The 14,769-nt window shown below is 42.0% G+C and overlaps 1 protein-coding gene across 5 annotated transcripts in view; it reads right to left on the bottom strand.

Moving 5' to 3' along the window:
- Positions 1–14,769, bottom strand: part of PRR5L (proline rich 5 like) — a 71,192-nt gene that overhangs the window by 41,574 nt on the left and 14,849 nt on the right. For all 5 annotated transcript variants that reach the window (XR_006291657.1, XM_007055238.4, XM_037900057.2 and 2 more), the window contains 3 exons: positions 7,031–7,333; positions 5,830–5,910; positions 433–481 (listed from right to left, as the gene is read on the bottom strand). Coding sequence is in view for 4 of the 5 variants with exons in the window: in XM_007055238.4 (XP_007055300.1) it covers positions 433–481; positions 5,830–5,910; positions 7,031–7,200 (300 nt within the window). In the remaining variant the exon portion in view is untranslated. The remainder of the gene's footprint in view (positions 1–432; positions 482–5,829; positions 5,911–7,030; positions 7,334–14,769) is intronic.

The raw sequence follows: 14,769 nt of genomic DNA, 5'->3' as shown, positions 1-14,769 counted from the left end.
ACTTTTTTTCCTGGACCCAGTTCCACCCCTGCCCCACAGTCCTATGCTCTAACCACTAAAGACCCCTGCCAACCCAAGGCAAAAAGAAACATCAGTGCACCCAGTTCTCTATTAGATTGCTCAGGAGAGGCATTTCCTTCCTGATCCCAGCAGGTGATCACATCACACAGAGGCATGGGAGCTGGCCATCTTTATTTTACCATGCATAACAACAAATATTATTGAACATCAGACAATGCAGCCCTTAGTAAAAAAAATCCAAATACAGTATTTGATTCCATGAACCTGCGTGGCAGAGAACACTGAATGCAGGCTACCTACTTGTAAGAAGCGATTCTATTTATTTTTCTACATATGAAAAAGTTTTCAAAAGCAAACTAAAACAAAGAAAACAGAGCAATGTTTAGTTATCTGTTAAGGAACACGTCTAACCTGGAAATAATCTGTGATGAAGGATCCAAGTTCACTTTTCAGCAAACGTCTGAAAAGAAATGGAACATGCATTATAAACTGGTTACAGGTCATTTCTCACAAGAAAGGGTGTCATTCGCTATGGGGCGGAGGCAGTTGCCCCCTCAATGTGGATTTATCCCTCCCACCCCCAGACTTTACATAGGTCTATGGCACACCATTATGTCTTCCACTTTTTGTCCTCCCCCGCTCCCCCCTTCCCTGGACTTTGTAGGGTATAATATAATCACATATAATGTTCTATATTCTGACAGAAATTTGCCTCCCACAGAATTTTTCTGAAATAACTCCTCCGCTTGTACATAAATTTACACTGTTATCTCCTCCATAGTCATACCAAAGACATCCTGATATGTGTAAGTGGAACACCATGAAGAAAGGAGTGTGTGATTCTGGTCAAAGCTAGATTCCCTTCATGTCTCTGCATGCCTCCTATAATGCCAATGGAGGTTATGTACAGACTAAGGAGGAATCCATCCTCATCCCTAAAGTCCTGTATACAAAGGCCTTACAACTAGAGGTGGCTGAAAAAACATGGCTCCCTACCCCAAGAAAGATTTTTTTTTTAAACAATAAGCCGTTTCCATTGTAGTCAACATTTTACCTGTTTTGTTTTAAACCACTTGACAAAATTTCTACGCAAAAATTTGTTTCAATTCAAATTTAGGGGATTTCCCCCCGCCCAGTCTTCATTTGGAGAATGGAGGGTACAGGGGAAATAAAGTGAGAGAAAGTTGTTATCCTCCCTTTAAAAAAAAAAAAAACCCCAGAATATTTCCAGTTTGGGGGGGAAGTTATTAAAATTGAGAGAACATTGTTGGGGTTTTTTTAAGTGCTAAATTTTTGACTAAATAGATTCTCAAACCAAACATGGAGGAGGGGTTGCAGCATGCCCAGAAAATTAGTACTGTAATGCCTATTTTACAGATGGGGATACTGAGGCACCGAGAGGAGACTATGCATAAGGTAAGAACATAAGAATGGTCATATTGAGCCCAGTATCCTGTCTTCTGATAGTGGCCAATGCCAGGTGCTTCCGAGGGAATGAACAGAACAGGACAATGACCGAGTGATCCAGCCCATGTCATCGAGTCCCGGCGTCTGGCAGTCAGAGGTTTAGAGACACCCACAGCATGGGTTGTGTCCCTGACCATCTTAGCTAATAGCCATTGATGAACCTATCCTCCATACGCTTATCCTTTTTTGAACTCAGTTATACTTTTGGCCTTTACAGCATGCCCTGGTAATGAGTTTCATAGGCTGACTGTGCATTGTGTGAAGAAATACTTCCTTATGCTAGTTTTAAACCTGCTACCTATTAATTTCACTGGATGACCTCTGGTTTGTGTGTTATGGGAAGGATAAATAACACTTCCTTATTTACTTTCTCCACACCATTCATGAGAGGTCATATAGAAAGTCTCTAGTGGAACTAATATTTGAGTTAGGGAGATGTTTGACTCCCAGGTTCATGTTCAAAGCACGAGACAATATTACCACTATTTTTGCAGTCTTCAGAAAAAGTCGATTTTCATGATAAAATATTTCTTACATAAAATTATCTTTTGGTGCTGCAATCCTCTGAGGACGTATAAAGGTCTCTGCATAGGAACATACATGTGTAGCTATTTCCCCTCAGATCTCTGCATATATGTATACACACGGGGGCCTTTTGGACTATAACAAAGGTCTATACAGTTTTCAGCATATGTACCTATCTCTCACTAATGCAAAAGGGATGTGGGGGGTACGGGGGGATATGCTATATGGGCTCAATGACGGGGAGAAAACACCACCATAATGCTGCATCAGGAGCAACTGGAACAGGACTGTATTTTGTCAGCCAGTTTAATTTGGCAAGTTCAGGCATTTTGCAGGAGTAATTGCATCGCACATCACTAAAATTAAACATCCCTGTTTACCAGCAGAAACTTTCCTTAGAGGGTGGACAGAGCTGGAATAGGAGAGACTCAGACTCACTGTTAAGTTCTTTCTCTAGGGGACAGCAACTATAAGAAGGTTAGTCTTTTGGGGCCTGATTTTCAGAAGTGCTCTGAAACTGGCTTCCGCCAGATCACCGATGTGAAAAAAAACCAGGATATTTAGTCAGTGGACGCTGAGAGAATCTGAGGACCCAGAGAGTGAAGCACTGGTGAAAATCCCTTTCCCTTGCAACTGAAGGCTGTAGGCACGGGGTCCCAAATTGTGGTACAAATAGCACTGGTGGTACGTGAGGCTGGTGTTCCAGCCATTCACTTCACAACATTTTAAGAAGGTGAGACATGAACCAATACATTTTGGCACCTGCTGCGCTGGGGGAATTGTAACTGCCTCACACTAACACGTGAGCTATACTTAGATAGACCTAGCTACATACCTCAGCAGTGTGAAAAACTCACACCCTGAGCACCATAGTTAAGCTGACCTCAGCCCCAGAGTAGATGAGGCTCAAGAATTCTTCTGTTGACGTAACTACCACCTCTCGGAGAAGTAGATTACTTACAGCTATGGAAAAACTCCTTCCTTCTATACTATGGCACTATAGCTGCACACTTGCGGGACCGTAGCTTCTTTGCTATAGGGCCTGTAGTGTAGACATGGCCTAACTATGGCCAGCTCATTTCCTGCTTCCTGAAATTCCACCTCTCTGCAGCATTCTGACACCCTGGATGTGTCTGTGGTATGGAGGCTATATTGGCCTAGCTATGCCAGCATAGCACCGTAGCATAGATGCGGTCTATACCAACAGAAGGTTTTTTCCCATTGGCACAGGAACACTGCCTCCCCAAACAAAGATACTTACATCACGGGAAGCATCAACATAGCTGCATCTGCACTGGGACTAAGCTTGGTGTAACTATGCAGGTCAGGGGTCTGGCTTCTACTATGTCGACCTAAGTATAGACCAAGCTTTCCTCTTGCTGAGCTCCTCACCTCTTCAGTACAGAAAAACAAAAAAGGAGCTAGTGAAGCAATCTCAAATGACGGGGAGATGGGAAGCTCTGTGGCAGCGATTCAGAGCAGAATGTTACCACTCTCTTGTCCCCCAGTCCCATCTTTGCTACCCAATTTAAAACCCTCTCATTTCTCCCCCATATCACGTAAACAAGCTCCGTGGAGAATCAGTGGGATGCTGTTAGTGTTTTTGTTTTTTCTTTTAAAAAACATCTTGCATTGGGCGAGTTCAGTGGGTAACATGAACCAAGTAATACAAACCAGGAAAACACACTGACTCAATCTCATGGCACGTAAGAACTAGCCAGGTGTCAGGCTAGTGTGCACATCTATTGACAGTTTGCCAGAAGAAAGATTTAGAATCACAGGTGCTGAGTACAGATCTGCGTGTGTGCAAATCCATATCCTTTGCTCCATAGGTTGAAATTAATACACTACCTAATGAATTTGGGAGGCTATTTCTTTAAGAACTGACACTTTGAAATGTAACCAACACTGGGAGCACTCAGAACATTAAATTAAGGTAAGTGTGTTTATTTCATGATTGTGCTCCCAGCTCTAGAAGTGTCTCTCTATCTGAAGGAACACACTGTGCATTTAAAGGTAGTGGGAATATTTCTAAATTTCACCCAAAAAAATCCTGCTCTTTAACAAGCTCTTTACAGTCTGTATTAATTTCAGCAAGAGAAACCAAATGCACCACAGACTACACTATTTTGAAATCATTAAGACATTTATTTCTAAACTATATTTCTTCTTGTAGATCAAATTCAGCTCCCCTTATGGGGCACTAAATCTGGGGACTTCTGACTCCAGTGCAGCACCTATAAGAGGTAATTAAAGGCATGGAAGGTACTGTTTTGTTACTCAGAGGATCTTAAAAGTGGCTGAATGGAATTTTATGAAGCTTTGACCTTTGGGCTGAGATACAGTGGGAAGAGTTTCATGGCCTTTAGGTTTTATTTTGAAAGTAGGGAAAGGGTTGGTTAGGCTGCAGAAAATAAGGGCTTCAGTTGGAACAGCCGTCTGAACCTAGTGTACAAGAGAACTGCAATAATGCCACATGGTTAATCTTTTATATAAAAGGTGTCAATTTCCCCTTCTGTGACAACATTCAAACTGACTACATGTGTATGTAATGAGATAGATGATGGAAGGAAAAACACCACATACTAGCAATGTCTGTGGGTGTCAGCCCCAGGAAAGTATCTTTAACACGCGTCTTTTGGTAAAAAGCCAACAGGAAATCAGTCTTTGTGAGGCTGGGACTCACCTACCCTACGGTCCTATCTACACTAGGAAATTCATCTGTTGCTGAAAACAGTTTTCAAGCTGCAGATCCCTCTGAACCAGTACTGAAGTCCGTTTAAAGTTCTCACGTAGACCAGATTGAAACACACTGGGGAAGTTTTCCCAGCCTAGCTACACTGGGGAAGTTTTCCTAACAATCTGAACCCACTTTCAAACCAGTTTAGCAAAACTGATAGTAAAAACAGTTGGGAGTTGTATTGTAGGCCTGGATTCAAGCAGCCAGGGCCTTTTTCACTGAACTGGTTTTGAAGCTGCATTCAGCAGGTTTTGAAATAAGAAAATTTCTCAATGCAGGAAAGGCCAGAAAGTGAAAGGGTGAATGGATTCTACCACAGAATCAAAGCAGAACCAAGATTCAATCTCACTGACTCAACAATATTGAAAATAGTTTGGTCTGCTCACCATAAGAAAGTAAACCATTTTGCAGACTTGTTGCTGAAATCCGTTTTCAGCCAAGATTCAAGTAGCCTAAGGTAGAGTGGGTTTTTAAGTCACCCTTGACTGGGAGGTCTTAGTTGAATCAGCCCTGACAACCATAAGCATTCAAACATCCATGAGATTTGCCTAAAAATCATGAGCTTTTAAAAATAACAAATGTTAGGCAAATAAAAAGAACCTTCTAATTTTGGACCATTAGGGTTCATATTTTCAAGCTTTTCTTCACCACCATTAGGGCTAGTAGCTTATTTATTTATTTATTTATTCATTTATTTCATGAAAGCAGAGTCTTCACTAATCACATGACTTGGGGATCTGGAGCTTTAGGAAAAACACCAAATATCATGTGGCTAATGACAAAACTGTAAGAGTTGGCAACACTGCATTAGTATCCAACAAAGAAGATAAACTCCCGAAGAAGGGAAAAAAATCCCCTTTACCCAAATCAACGCAAAACCTGCTCTGATCAAAGCTACGTGCATCCATGCAGGCCAGAATAGCCGATTCCAAACCTTAGATACACATCTCCCACCCTCCAGGGGCAAAAGAAGAGGAAGTTGAACACAACCTTTCCCCTTCCCCCACAAAATTCCACCCCACCTCACCACCTGGTTGACACCAAAATGGCTCTTTGCATACAACTTGGCAACATACCTGATGTTTTCGTTGAGGGTGTAAAGTTCATTGTTTTGCAAGCCTCCCCCTTTGAACACATTTATCACTGCTGTTTGAACACTGCCAAAGAGAAGTAAGACAGTACACCATCCATAAATAACACACGTCAGGATGATTTAACACACCGAGCAATGTGAGCTAGCTGCCAACAGCTGAGTGGACATAATGGGGCGGGGAGGTTAACTGCACTTATATAATTCCACTTTTGCTACCCTGGAAATCACTGCTCTTGTTTGTCTATGTACTTCAGGGGAGACAAATGTATCTACAGTGATTAAAGGGAAAACCATTACACAAAATGCACAAAAGTTCTGGGCTGTGGCACATCCACATACTATATGTCTTACAATCATGGCTGTACCAGTGCTTCTGCATTCCTGCAGCACCTAACCCACAGCACCCAGCATTGCTCCTGGGGTAGATGACTAGCTAAACCAGTGCATCTGAAATATTTCTGGGTTCTTGTCCACATTGGAGTGAGTTCTGTAGACAGCACCAGTTCATCCAGACCAAGCTAGAGTCCTGGTTCAATGCATCACAGTCAATGCTTGTAAAATACTCGGAAAAAGCTGCTGTGTCCCCAAAAGATGCTGCTGGGTGTTCTAACCAACAACTTCGTGACTAGTGTAGACAAAAATCTTAAAAAGAGGTCTTTATACTGTTCAGGGTTTGACGACATCGACTTTCTATACATTGTGGGAAGGACTTGATTGTTAAATCAGGAATGCTAGTAGACGTCATCACAGATTCATGCCATCAGTAGACAACTTTATCAGCTGGTCACAGGAGCCTGATCAGGCAACATTAGGGGAAAGACATCATAATATGCAAAAAAATGTCCTTTCTGTGTGAGGAAATAGACATTCTACTGACACTGTCATAAGTGGGTTCCCCTGAGCTAGTGTGTACAGTGGTTTAATTGTTAGTGGAGATGAGCACAGTCTCTCAACACCATTAAAGAAAGGACAATTGAAGAAAGCTAGAACCAACCTGTATCAACAATGAGTCAGTTTCCCAATGCAGACAAAATCTGAGGAGCACCCAAAACTCATTCATCCTCACTAGCAGACTGATTAAGCTGAAAAAAAATCTGAAATACCTTGGATCAGTCCCTTGAGGTCAATACCTAAAGATCTTTACAAACAGAGCTACCTAAGGCCTGTTACTGGCAGGGCCTCACCTGTTCCACGCAGAGTTGGAGCTAAGCTGCAAAGCCTGTCGTGCTGCTTGAAAACGTGGCAAGTCACTGAGCACTGGGGAGCTCATGAAGCGAGGCCTGGGCCTTCGAAATGAACCCATTTTCTGGAATGGGACAGCAAAGGGTGGGGCTAGGGTGGAACCCCCAGTCATAGATTCAGATGGACTGAAAGGTGTCAAGGGGTCAGAAGTCTTCTCCTCTTGAAGGTCAAACTAAGGAGGGTATGAATGTTGTGATCTCGCTGGCATACATTGGGCCTCCTTCCTTCAAATCCAAGGGTTCAGCCTGTAACAAAAGCAAAGAGTTGATTTGTAATTGCTGGGCCTAAACAAGCATGCACAGTATGAAATGCCTTAAAATAGGTGTTTTCCAAGATAGCATTCAGGAAACAAAATAGTTCTGAAGACTGATGAAGAGAAGGAAGGGTGTAGGGCACAGGAGGGGAACAAGGACACCTACGTAACCCCTAATCTACCCCTCCCTTATATCTGTGCATTGGGTGTTCATATCTGCTCAGGTCAGTGGCGAGTGACTGAAATTTATTAGGTTTTAGAGTGGTAGCCATGTTAGTCTGTATCAGCAAAAACAACGAGGAGTCCTTGTGGCACCTTGGAGGCTAACAAATTTATTTGGACATAAGCTTTTGTGGGCTAAAACCCACTTCATCAGATGCATGGAGTGTAATACATATACTGCTTACTGTATTTTTCACTCCATGCATCTAATTAAGTGGGTTTTAGCCCATGAAAGCTTATGCCCAAATAAATTTGTTAGTCTATAAGGTGCCACAAGGACTCAGTGTTGTTTCTGAAAATTATTATTATGTCATGTCTTTTTGGTTGTCTAAATGAAATGATTTAGTAGGATCCCACCCACTTCCTAGTGCACAAATGATTATGCCAGTGTGGCCCCTTGCTAGCAGTCTCAGCAGAGGGGCAAAATATGGGGGTTTACACTTAGGACAAGTGGCGGGTAGCTCTTTAAAAGCAGCCCACCTTCCCATCCTGCCCCTGCAGCAGTACCTAACAGCAGGAAGCCATGGGAATAAGCCATGTGAATTTGGTAGCAACCCAATGGCCCAAGCATCTCTTCTCTCCTCCCATTTAATTTAGCTCTGCTGTGAGAGCACAAGTGCCTAAATACTTCTGTGAGAGTCACTTCAATCTGGAGCCACTAGTGCCTCCCTATTCCCATCCCAGGCAGCATGGAGGGGAAGACACAGAGAACAGAAGAAAGAAACAAGATGAAGATGAAGAGACAATGTCATCTGTAACTTTTCTGGGGCATGAGGACATGGTGGGGAGGAAGTGAAGGTTACTCAAACATCCATCCATTGCATGGGGCAAAACAGGGGGATCCTGCAAAAGTGGTTTCGGAATCAATGATGTATCAAAAAGGGGCCTGGAGTTTTTACTCCACACAGCCAGGTGCAACTGATAGACCAAGTATAAAATGTAGAAGCACTTCCCTCCCAATTGCAATCTTCCAAGAGATAACTAAGTAGCCCTGGGTAAACTGCAGAAGGACCAGAGGTTAGGTGGAATTTGGATAAACTCTCCAAAATTCGGACACTTAGCCAAAACTTTTGAAGCCTCTCTACTGCACCTCCTCCATATCTCCTTCTAAAGTACCATCTCTCAAAATACTACAGAAGTTTTCAAGCAGTTTAGGGGGGAAACAAACAGCTATGCTTAGCTAAGCTGCACAGACGGAAGGCAGGAACTTCTCTTTTCCACTATGCCTCCAACAGGATTGCAAAAGACGATAGAATCAGCCAGTGAAAATCCAATGTAGAAACACTGCACCAACACAACAAATTCCCATTGACTGGTCATTCCCCGAAGACATGAACCCATTTCTAGCAGTTTTCAAATTAACCCTTTCATAGGTGACAGCCACATTTTTTCCCCACCAAACTAGTCCTGTTTTAGGCTGACCTCACCTTCCCGCCCCCACCCTTCATATCCATCTGCCAGGTTCTGACCTACTGCTCTAAGACTTGTTTGTCCACAGGAGCTTGTCTCAGACTTCAAGGAAGCCCCAGAATCTATGACAGCTAAAGAACCTGACTAACTTAGGCATGGTTGCTGTGACCCTCCTCACTATTGCTTTTTTTTTTTTTTTTTTTTTTGCAGAGATGCCGTTCACTACAAGGTATCAGGACACTGTGTTATGACTATAGATTGGTGAATCAGCTTAAAGAAAATAACAAGACTTGAACCTCATTCTTGTTAAGCACCAAGAATGTTCTCAGTGCTGTACGAGACACTAATAAATAGTCGTAAAAAGAACAGGAGGACTTGTGGCACCTTAGAGACGAACAAATTTATTAGAGCATAAGCTTTCGTGAGCCAAGGTCTAATAAATTGGTTAGTCTCTAAGGTGCCACAAGTACTCCTTTTCTTTTTACGGATACAGACTAACACGGCTGTGACTCTGAAACCTAATAAATAGTCATCACCCCAAAGAACTTAAAGTCTATATGCCTCTGTCCAAAGCTTCACCCAGATCCTTTGTACAGGTTCAATACAGTTTGGATAAGAGCTCTGTGGCACATGCAGCAGTGATGTTCCAATTCATTTTTTTTCTCAGCACTGCACCTTTAAATGATGCAAAACCCCAGGTAATCTGCTGCAAAATGAGCCTAAATTCTACACAGATGCTCAATGGCCCTTTGGGGTAGTAGAGTGGAGATTCTGCATCCACTTCATTGCAATTAAAAATATGGACGTTTTATAAGTTAAGTATGAAAATGAATAATACGATCAGGACAGCATCACATCTGTGTCATATTAAATTCCATGTGTTTTACACTGTCCTGCCATTTAAGTGTGCTACGGATTTTGGTATTTAAAATGTCCTGCCACAACGTAGCAGTTGCCAAGGAAGAAAGTTTGGGTAGCTGGGTACGGGGAAGTCAACTCTTTTGGAAACAAAGATTTAATGTTTAGAACAAAGTTTTGGAATAAGTAAGTTAGCTGGATGTTTCTGCCTAAAAGATCAGCCGTGAGATAGTTAAGTGTTGACATGTATCATCTTTAGGTTTCAGAGTTAAAAAAAACCCATTGAAATGAATAAGGGGCAGTTCACACCTCTCAGAGTTATTACTTCAGGATATACATACAAGATGTGTGTATGCATTTTTCAGTGCTGATGCAGTGCAGTATAAACATTTTACACCAGGTCCAGGCATTGCCACATTATGTCACAAGACAGTATACATAACCATAGTTAAGACACCTGTGCCAGTCTTTAAACAACGCACACAGGTTTTCCTAACTGTGATGACTGCATTGCATTAGGTTCATATTCTTAATTGAAATTAAGAGGGCTAAAACTTTTCTTAAAATGAAAGCTTAGATTCTGGAGCATAAATCTGTAGGATGAGATGGGTTCTGCAGCAAATTCCACAGCTACAGCTGAAGAACCTTGCAACAAATTTCTTGAATGGCTCTTACTCACTCTTGCTCATTGAAATTTACATGTTGTTTTCCTTAAGCTTCTGTAAGTCACCCAGACAGATACTGCATGTTCTGGTCTGTGTATAAAAGATGAATACCCACCCCTCGATCATATTTTCATGCTCATCTTCAATGCCTGTGCAACAATCCTAACTACAGGTCATCACCAGGAACTGAACCTGAGACCTTCAGCACTAAAGGCCTGATCCAAAACCAATTAAGTCATTGGGAGTCTTTCCATTGCTTCAGAAACCAAAGACACAAGCCTCTTCCATTTAAGTTAAAGCAGCAAGTGTTAGCTAGTAAGAATAGTAGGCTATTATCCTATATGTGCACCAGTCACTGGAGGGCATCAAAACACAATTAGCCAGTGTGTTTTCTGGCTCCAAATTGAAGTGTCAAAAACTGTAGAAGCCCATTTCCCCCATCCTACAGCCTACTCTTATTATTTTCAGACCACCAAAAAGCAGGAGAAAAGAGAATGCTCACAAGACAAAATTCTGTTGATAGAGCAAGTTTAAATTTTGCAGACCCAATTCATTTTAACAACATTTTGCTAAGCATCCAAACCAGATCCTGAACTTCCCATCACTATTCTGCAGTATCTGCCAAACAGACGCATTTCCTAGGCTTGATGGAGACCAAATTTTCCTTCTACAGTAATGAGACCCGCACCCCACTCCCCGACAAAAGGTCCACAAAACAAGGCTTCCTTATAAACTCTTTCTCTTCTATACAGGCAAATCTTGTTAGTTGTTGGCTGTGTCCATTTTGAGAGTTCCGTAATGTATAATTTACAGCTTGTGCTGAGAGAGACTCTCTTTGTGGTTAGAGAGGCATTAATATAGTTATAGTCTTGGAAGGAGTCTTCATGATATTCCAGCTATTTTGGCTACCAGGAATGCCATAGTGCGTAACAAAATGCTGAGTATGACAAGTTTATAACTCTTTTTCCTCTGTTTGCTATAAAAACGATTAAAGAACGAATTAGATAAAAAATATTTCAGCAAAACGTATGCCCCCCTCCAACTGCTCTTCACCGAGTCCTGTCCACGCTTTTTCCTCTCCATGCCTGTAAAATGTTTCATGTGACTATAATAATGCCACCCAGCTCATATATAGCACTTTTCACCTATAGATCTCAAAGTGGTTTACAAAAGGAGGTATACAAAAGTATAATTTCCCCATTTTACAGGTGGGAAACTGAGGCATAGAGAAGTAAAGGAACTTGCCCAAGGTCATCCAGCAGGCCAAGGCAGAGCTGGAAATAGAGCCTAAGCCTCCCAAGTCCCAGTCTAGTGCTCTAGTTGCTAGGCAATACTGCCTTTTATTAGTGCTCATGAAAGGTGTCAAGCTCTGGAGACACAAGTTCAGGAACTGTAGGCCACATATAGCACCGGGCGGCAGCAGTGCAAACTATCCCAGTACAAGCACATGGTTCAGTGCTGTGAAACACCTCTAGATGCAACAGAGTAGCCCCCTCTTCATGCCAATTCAGTTATTGTCTTCTTTGGCAACACAATCCTCCACCCCATCTACTTAATTATGTTGGATGTTTTTCAGATATGAAGCTTATCAAAGTTCAAGGAGATGTTTGATTGTTGTCTTCTCCCCACCTCAATCCCACAGGTCCACACCCAAACTGATTCACTAGTCCCTAGTTATAAACTTAATATCTGTCTGACAAAAAGCCTTTGAAACCAAAACAAAGCAGATCTGTAGCTGATACACACTCAAGATAAAGACTACAAAACTCTGTGGGGTAAGTGCACAAACAACGCATGATGGTTGGGCACCAGCTTTCTAAACTGGGGAATATGCATAACCTGACAATGAAGCAATGTTATCCATCTGTGATATGTTACATTTCAGAAAACATTTTCATTAGAGATTCCAAATAGGGCAAGAGGAAACACATATACAGACACACATGTCTGTTGGAAGCTATTTCCAAAAATTAGGTAAGAAATAGCCTCACCCCCAGTCAAATTAAGAGACCAACGCTAGTTTATAATTGTTCGTCTCCTGTTTGTTATGAATACCACCAAAGAATTAATTATAAAAAGATTTTAGCCAAAGGTGTCCCTGCAACAGGCAAAATACATCTGGCTGCCTGGAAGAGAAGAAAGATTAGCAAAAAGACTTGTTCCTTATTGGAACTTCAGGAATACCGAGGAAGGGGTGACAAAGGGAGAAAGTTGGCAGCGCTTCTTCAAGAATATGCATCTTCTAGACGATACAGGGTTGATTAAAAAAAAACCACAGCAACAAATATTTAAATAACAAGAGAACAGACCATTTGTGTCTTGGATTATTTTTACTTTTCCCTGGTATTTTTTCCTGCAGATCCAGGGCAGCAGGGGTCAATATGCACTGGAATCAAGTTCCTTTGGAAAGGCAGCGTGGGTGTCGGATGGCTGCCAGTGGAAGCAGGCAATGCAGTAGCACAAGGGACTGAAAGGCTTGCAATAGGATAACGGGCACCACTTGTATTTGTCAAGACCAAAAGTAAATTCGCACCAAGCTGCCACGAGCCAAAAAGCAACTGTAAACCAGATGCAGAAGGAAAATCAAATGAGCATTCTTCATCCAGCAAAACCTTCACAGCCCTCCTCAAATCTAGCTGCAGAGAATGGTGGGGGGGGGGGGGGTTACATTTAGACTCAAGAGTTAGCACCAAAGCAATCCAGATATTATTGTAAGACACACTTAAAATGGAATTTAAAATTAATGCAACTGGAAAAAACACCATATACCAGAAACTTTTAGGTCTCTTGCATAAAAATATAGGAAAAAAATAATCATTTCAAAAGTGATTTCCCACTGTGCCAACTTTACAATTCCATGAATGGCTTCCCTTAGAAAAACACAGCTCCACCCCACTCAGCCAACCTAAATAGATACAAAAAGGTGCAGAAAGAACCAGGCTGGAATTTTGTTAGCTGCTTCTTTTTCAAGCCCAGTAAATATTTAACAAAACACATGATCAATGAAATGATGTGTGTTCAGCTGATACGATCCAGTCACGATTCTTTCTGAAACACATTTCTTTAAATTATTTACTCCAGGGCCACACTGACAAATGCAGATATTCCACAAAATTCTATCTCAGTGCACTTCAGTTCATCAAAACTACGCTGGCATGCGCATGAACATAAGGACTTGTCTACACTTACAGCGCTGCTCCGGTGCAGCTGCTTTGCTTAGCTTAGCTCCCAACAGGTACTTCACCTCCCTGAGAGGCGGCAGCTATTTCGACAGGAGAAGCCCTCCCATCAACACAGCATTGTCTACACAGGGAGTTAGACTGGAATAACTGCGGGGTTTTCCATGCCCCTGAGCAATGTAGTTATACCGACATTAGTCTGCAGTGTCGACCAGGGCTCAGTTGTGGTTTTTTTAAAGTGAGCGCAGATAGTGCCCGCTACCCTTAAGGCTGCAATCCAATTTCCATTTGTTTTTCCAGTTGCTCAGTTTCCTCAAGAAAACGTCATGTGAGTCTGATTTTTGGAGGGGTAAAGTGAGAGAAGGAAAAAATGAATTTAAACCAAGTCAATTACGGTTTTAATCCCCAGGCCCACCCTTCCCCAAAAAATTCACACAGTTAACAAAACCCACTCGAAAACAACAGGTTCTGATCAGAAATTATTTTAGCTAATTCAAGGATAGGTGAAACTTCAAAACTAGCTTGTTTTGTATGTCCCGTACGGCCTGATCAAAGTCAATAGGAGTCTTCCCACTGACTTCCAGGGGCTTTGAATTAGGACCATTGACCCAAGGTATTTAGGTGCATAAAGACACAAAGACAGGGATTTTCAACAGCACATAAGTGCCTATGGGAGTTAGGCACCTGGGTGCCTTTGAAAACCCCACTATGTACCTATCTCTTTCTTTCAGCACCTAAATACCTTTTAAAATCTGGTCCATAGCGACTTCAGGACCTGATCCAAAGCCCATTGAAAGTAATGGGAATCTAACCATTGACTTCAAAGGGCTTTGGATCAGCCTCATAGAAAGCAAGGCAAGGATCTAATCCTGCAAACCTTTATTCATGTAAGCAGTCCTATTGACTTCAATAGGACTTCTTCTGGGAATAAGGATTACTCATTATTTATTTACTTTAGTGCTCAGTATAGACTAGGTATTTCCAAACACTGAACAAACACAGCCCATCTCCTAAGAGCTCACAGTCCAAGGACGAGAGTAGGGTTTGCAGGGTCACACTACAAATTTGAATGCACTCCTCTGATAAGATTGTCA

This window comes from Chelonia mydas, chromosome 6 (assembly GCF_015237465.2).
Source record: "Chelonia mydas isolate rCheMyd1 chromosome 6, rCheMyd1.pri.v2, whole genome shotgun sequence".
In the NCBI taxonomy this organism is placed as follows: domain Eukaryota; kingdom Metazoa; phylum Chordata; order Testudines; family Cheloniidae; genus Chelonia; species Chelonia mydas.
This window is presented reverse-complemented; position numbering and strand designations above follow the sequence as displayed.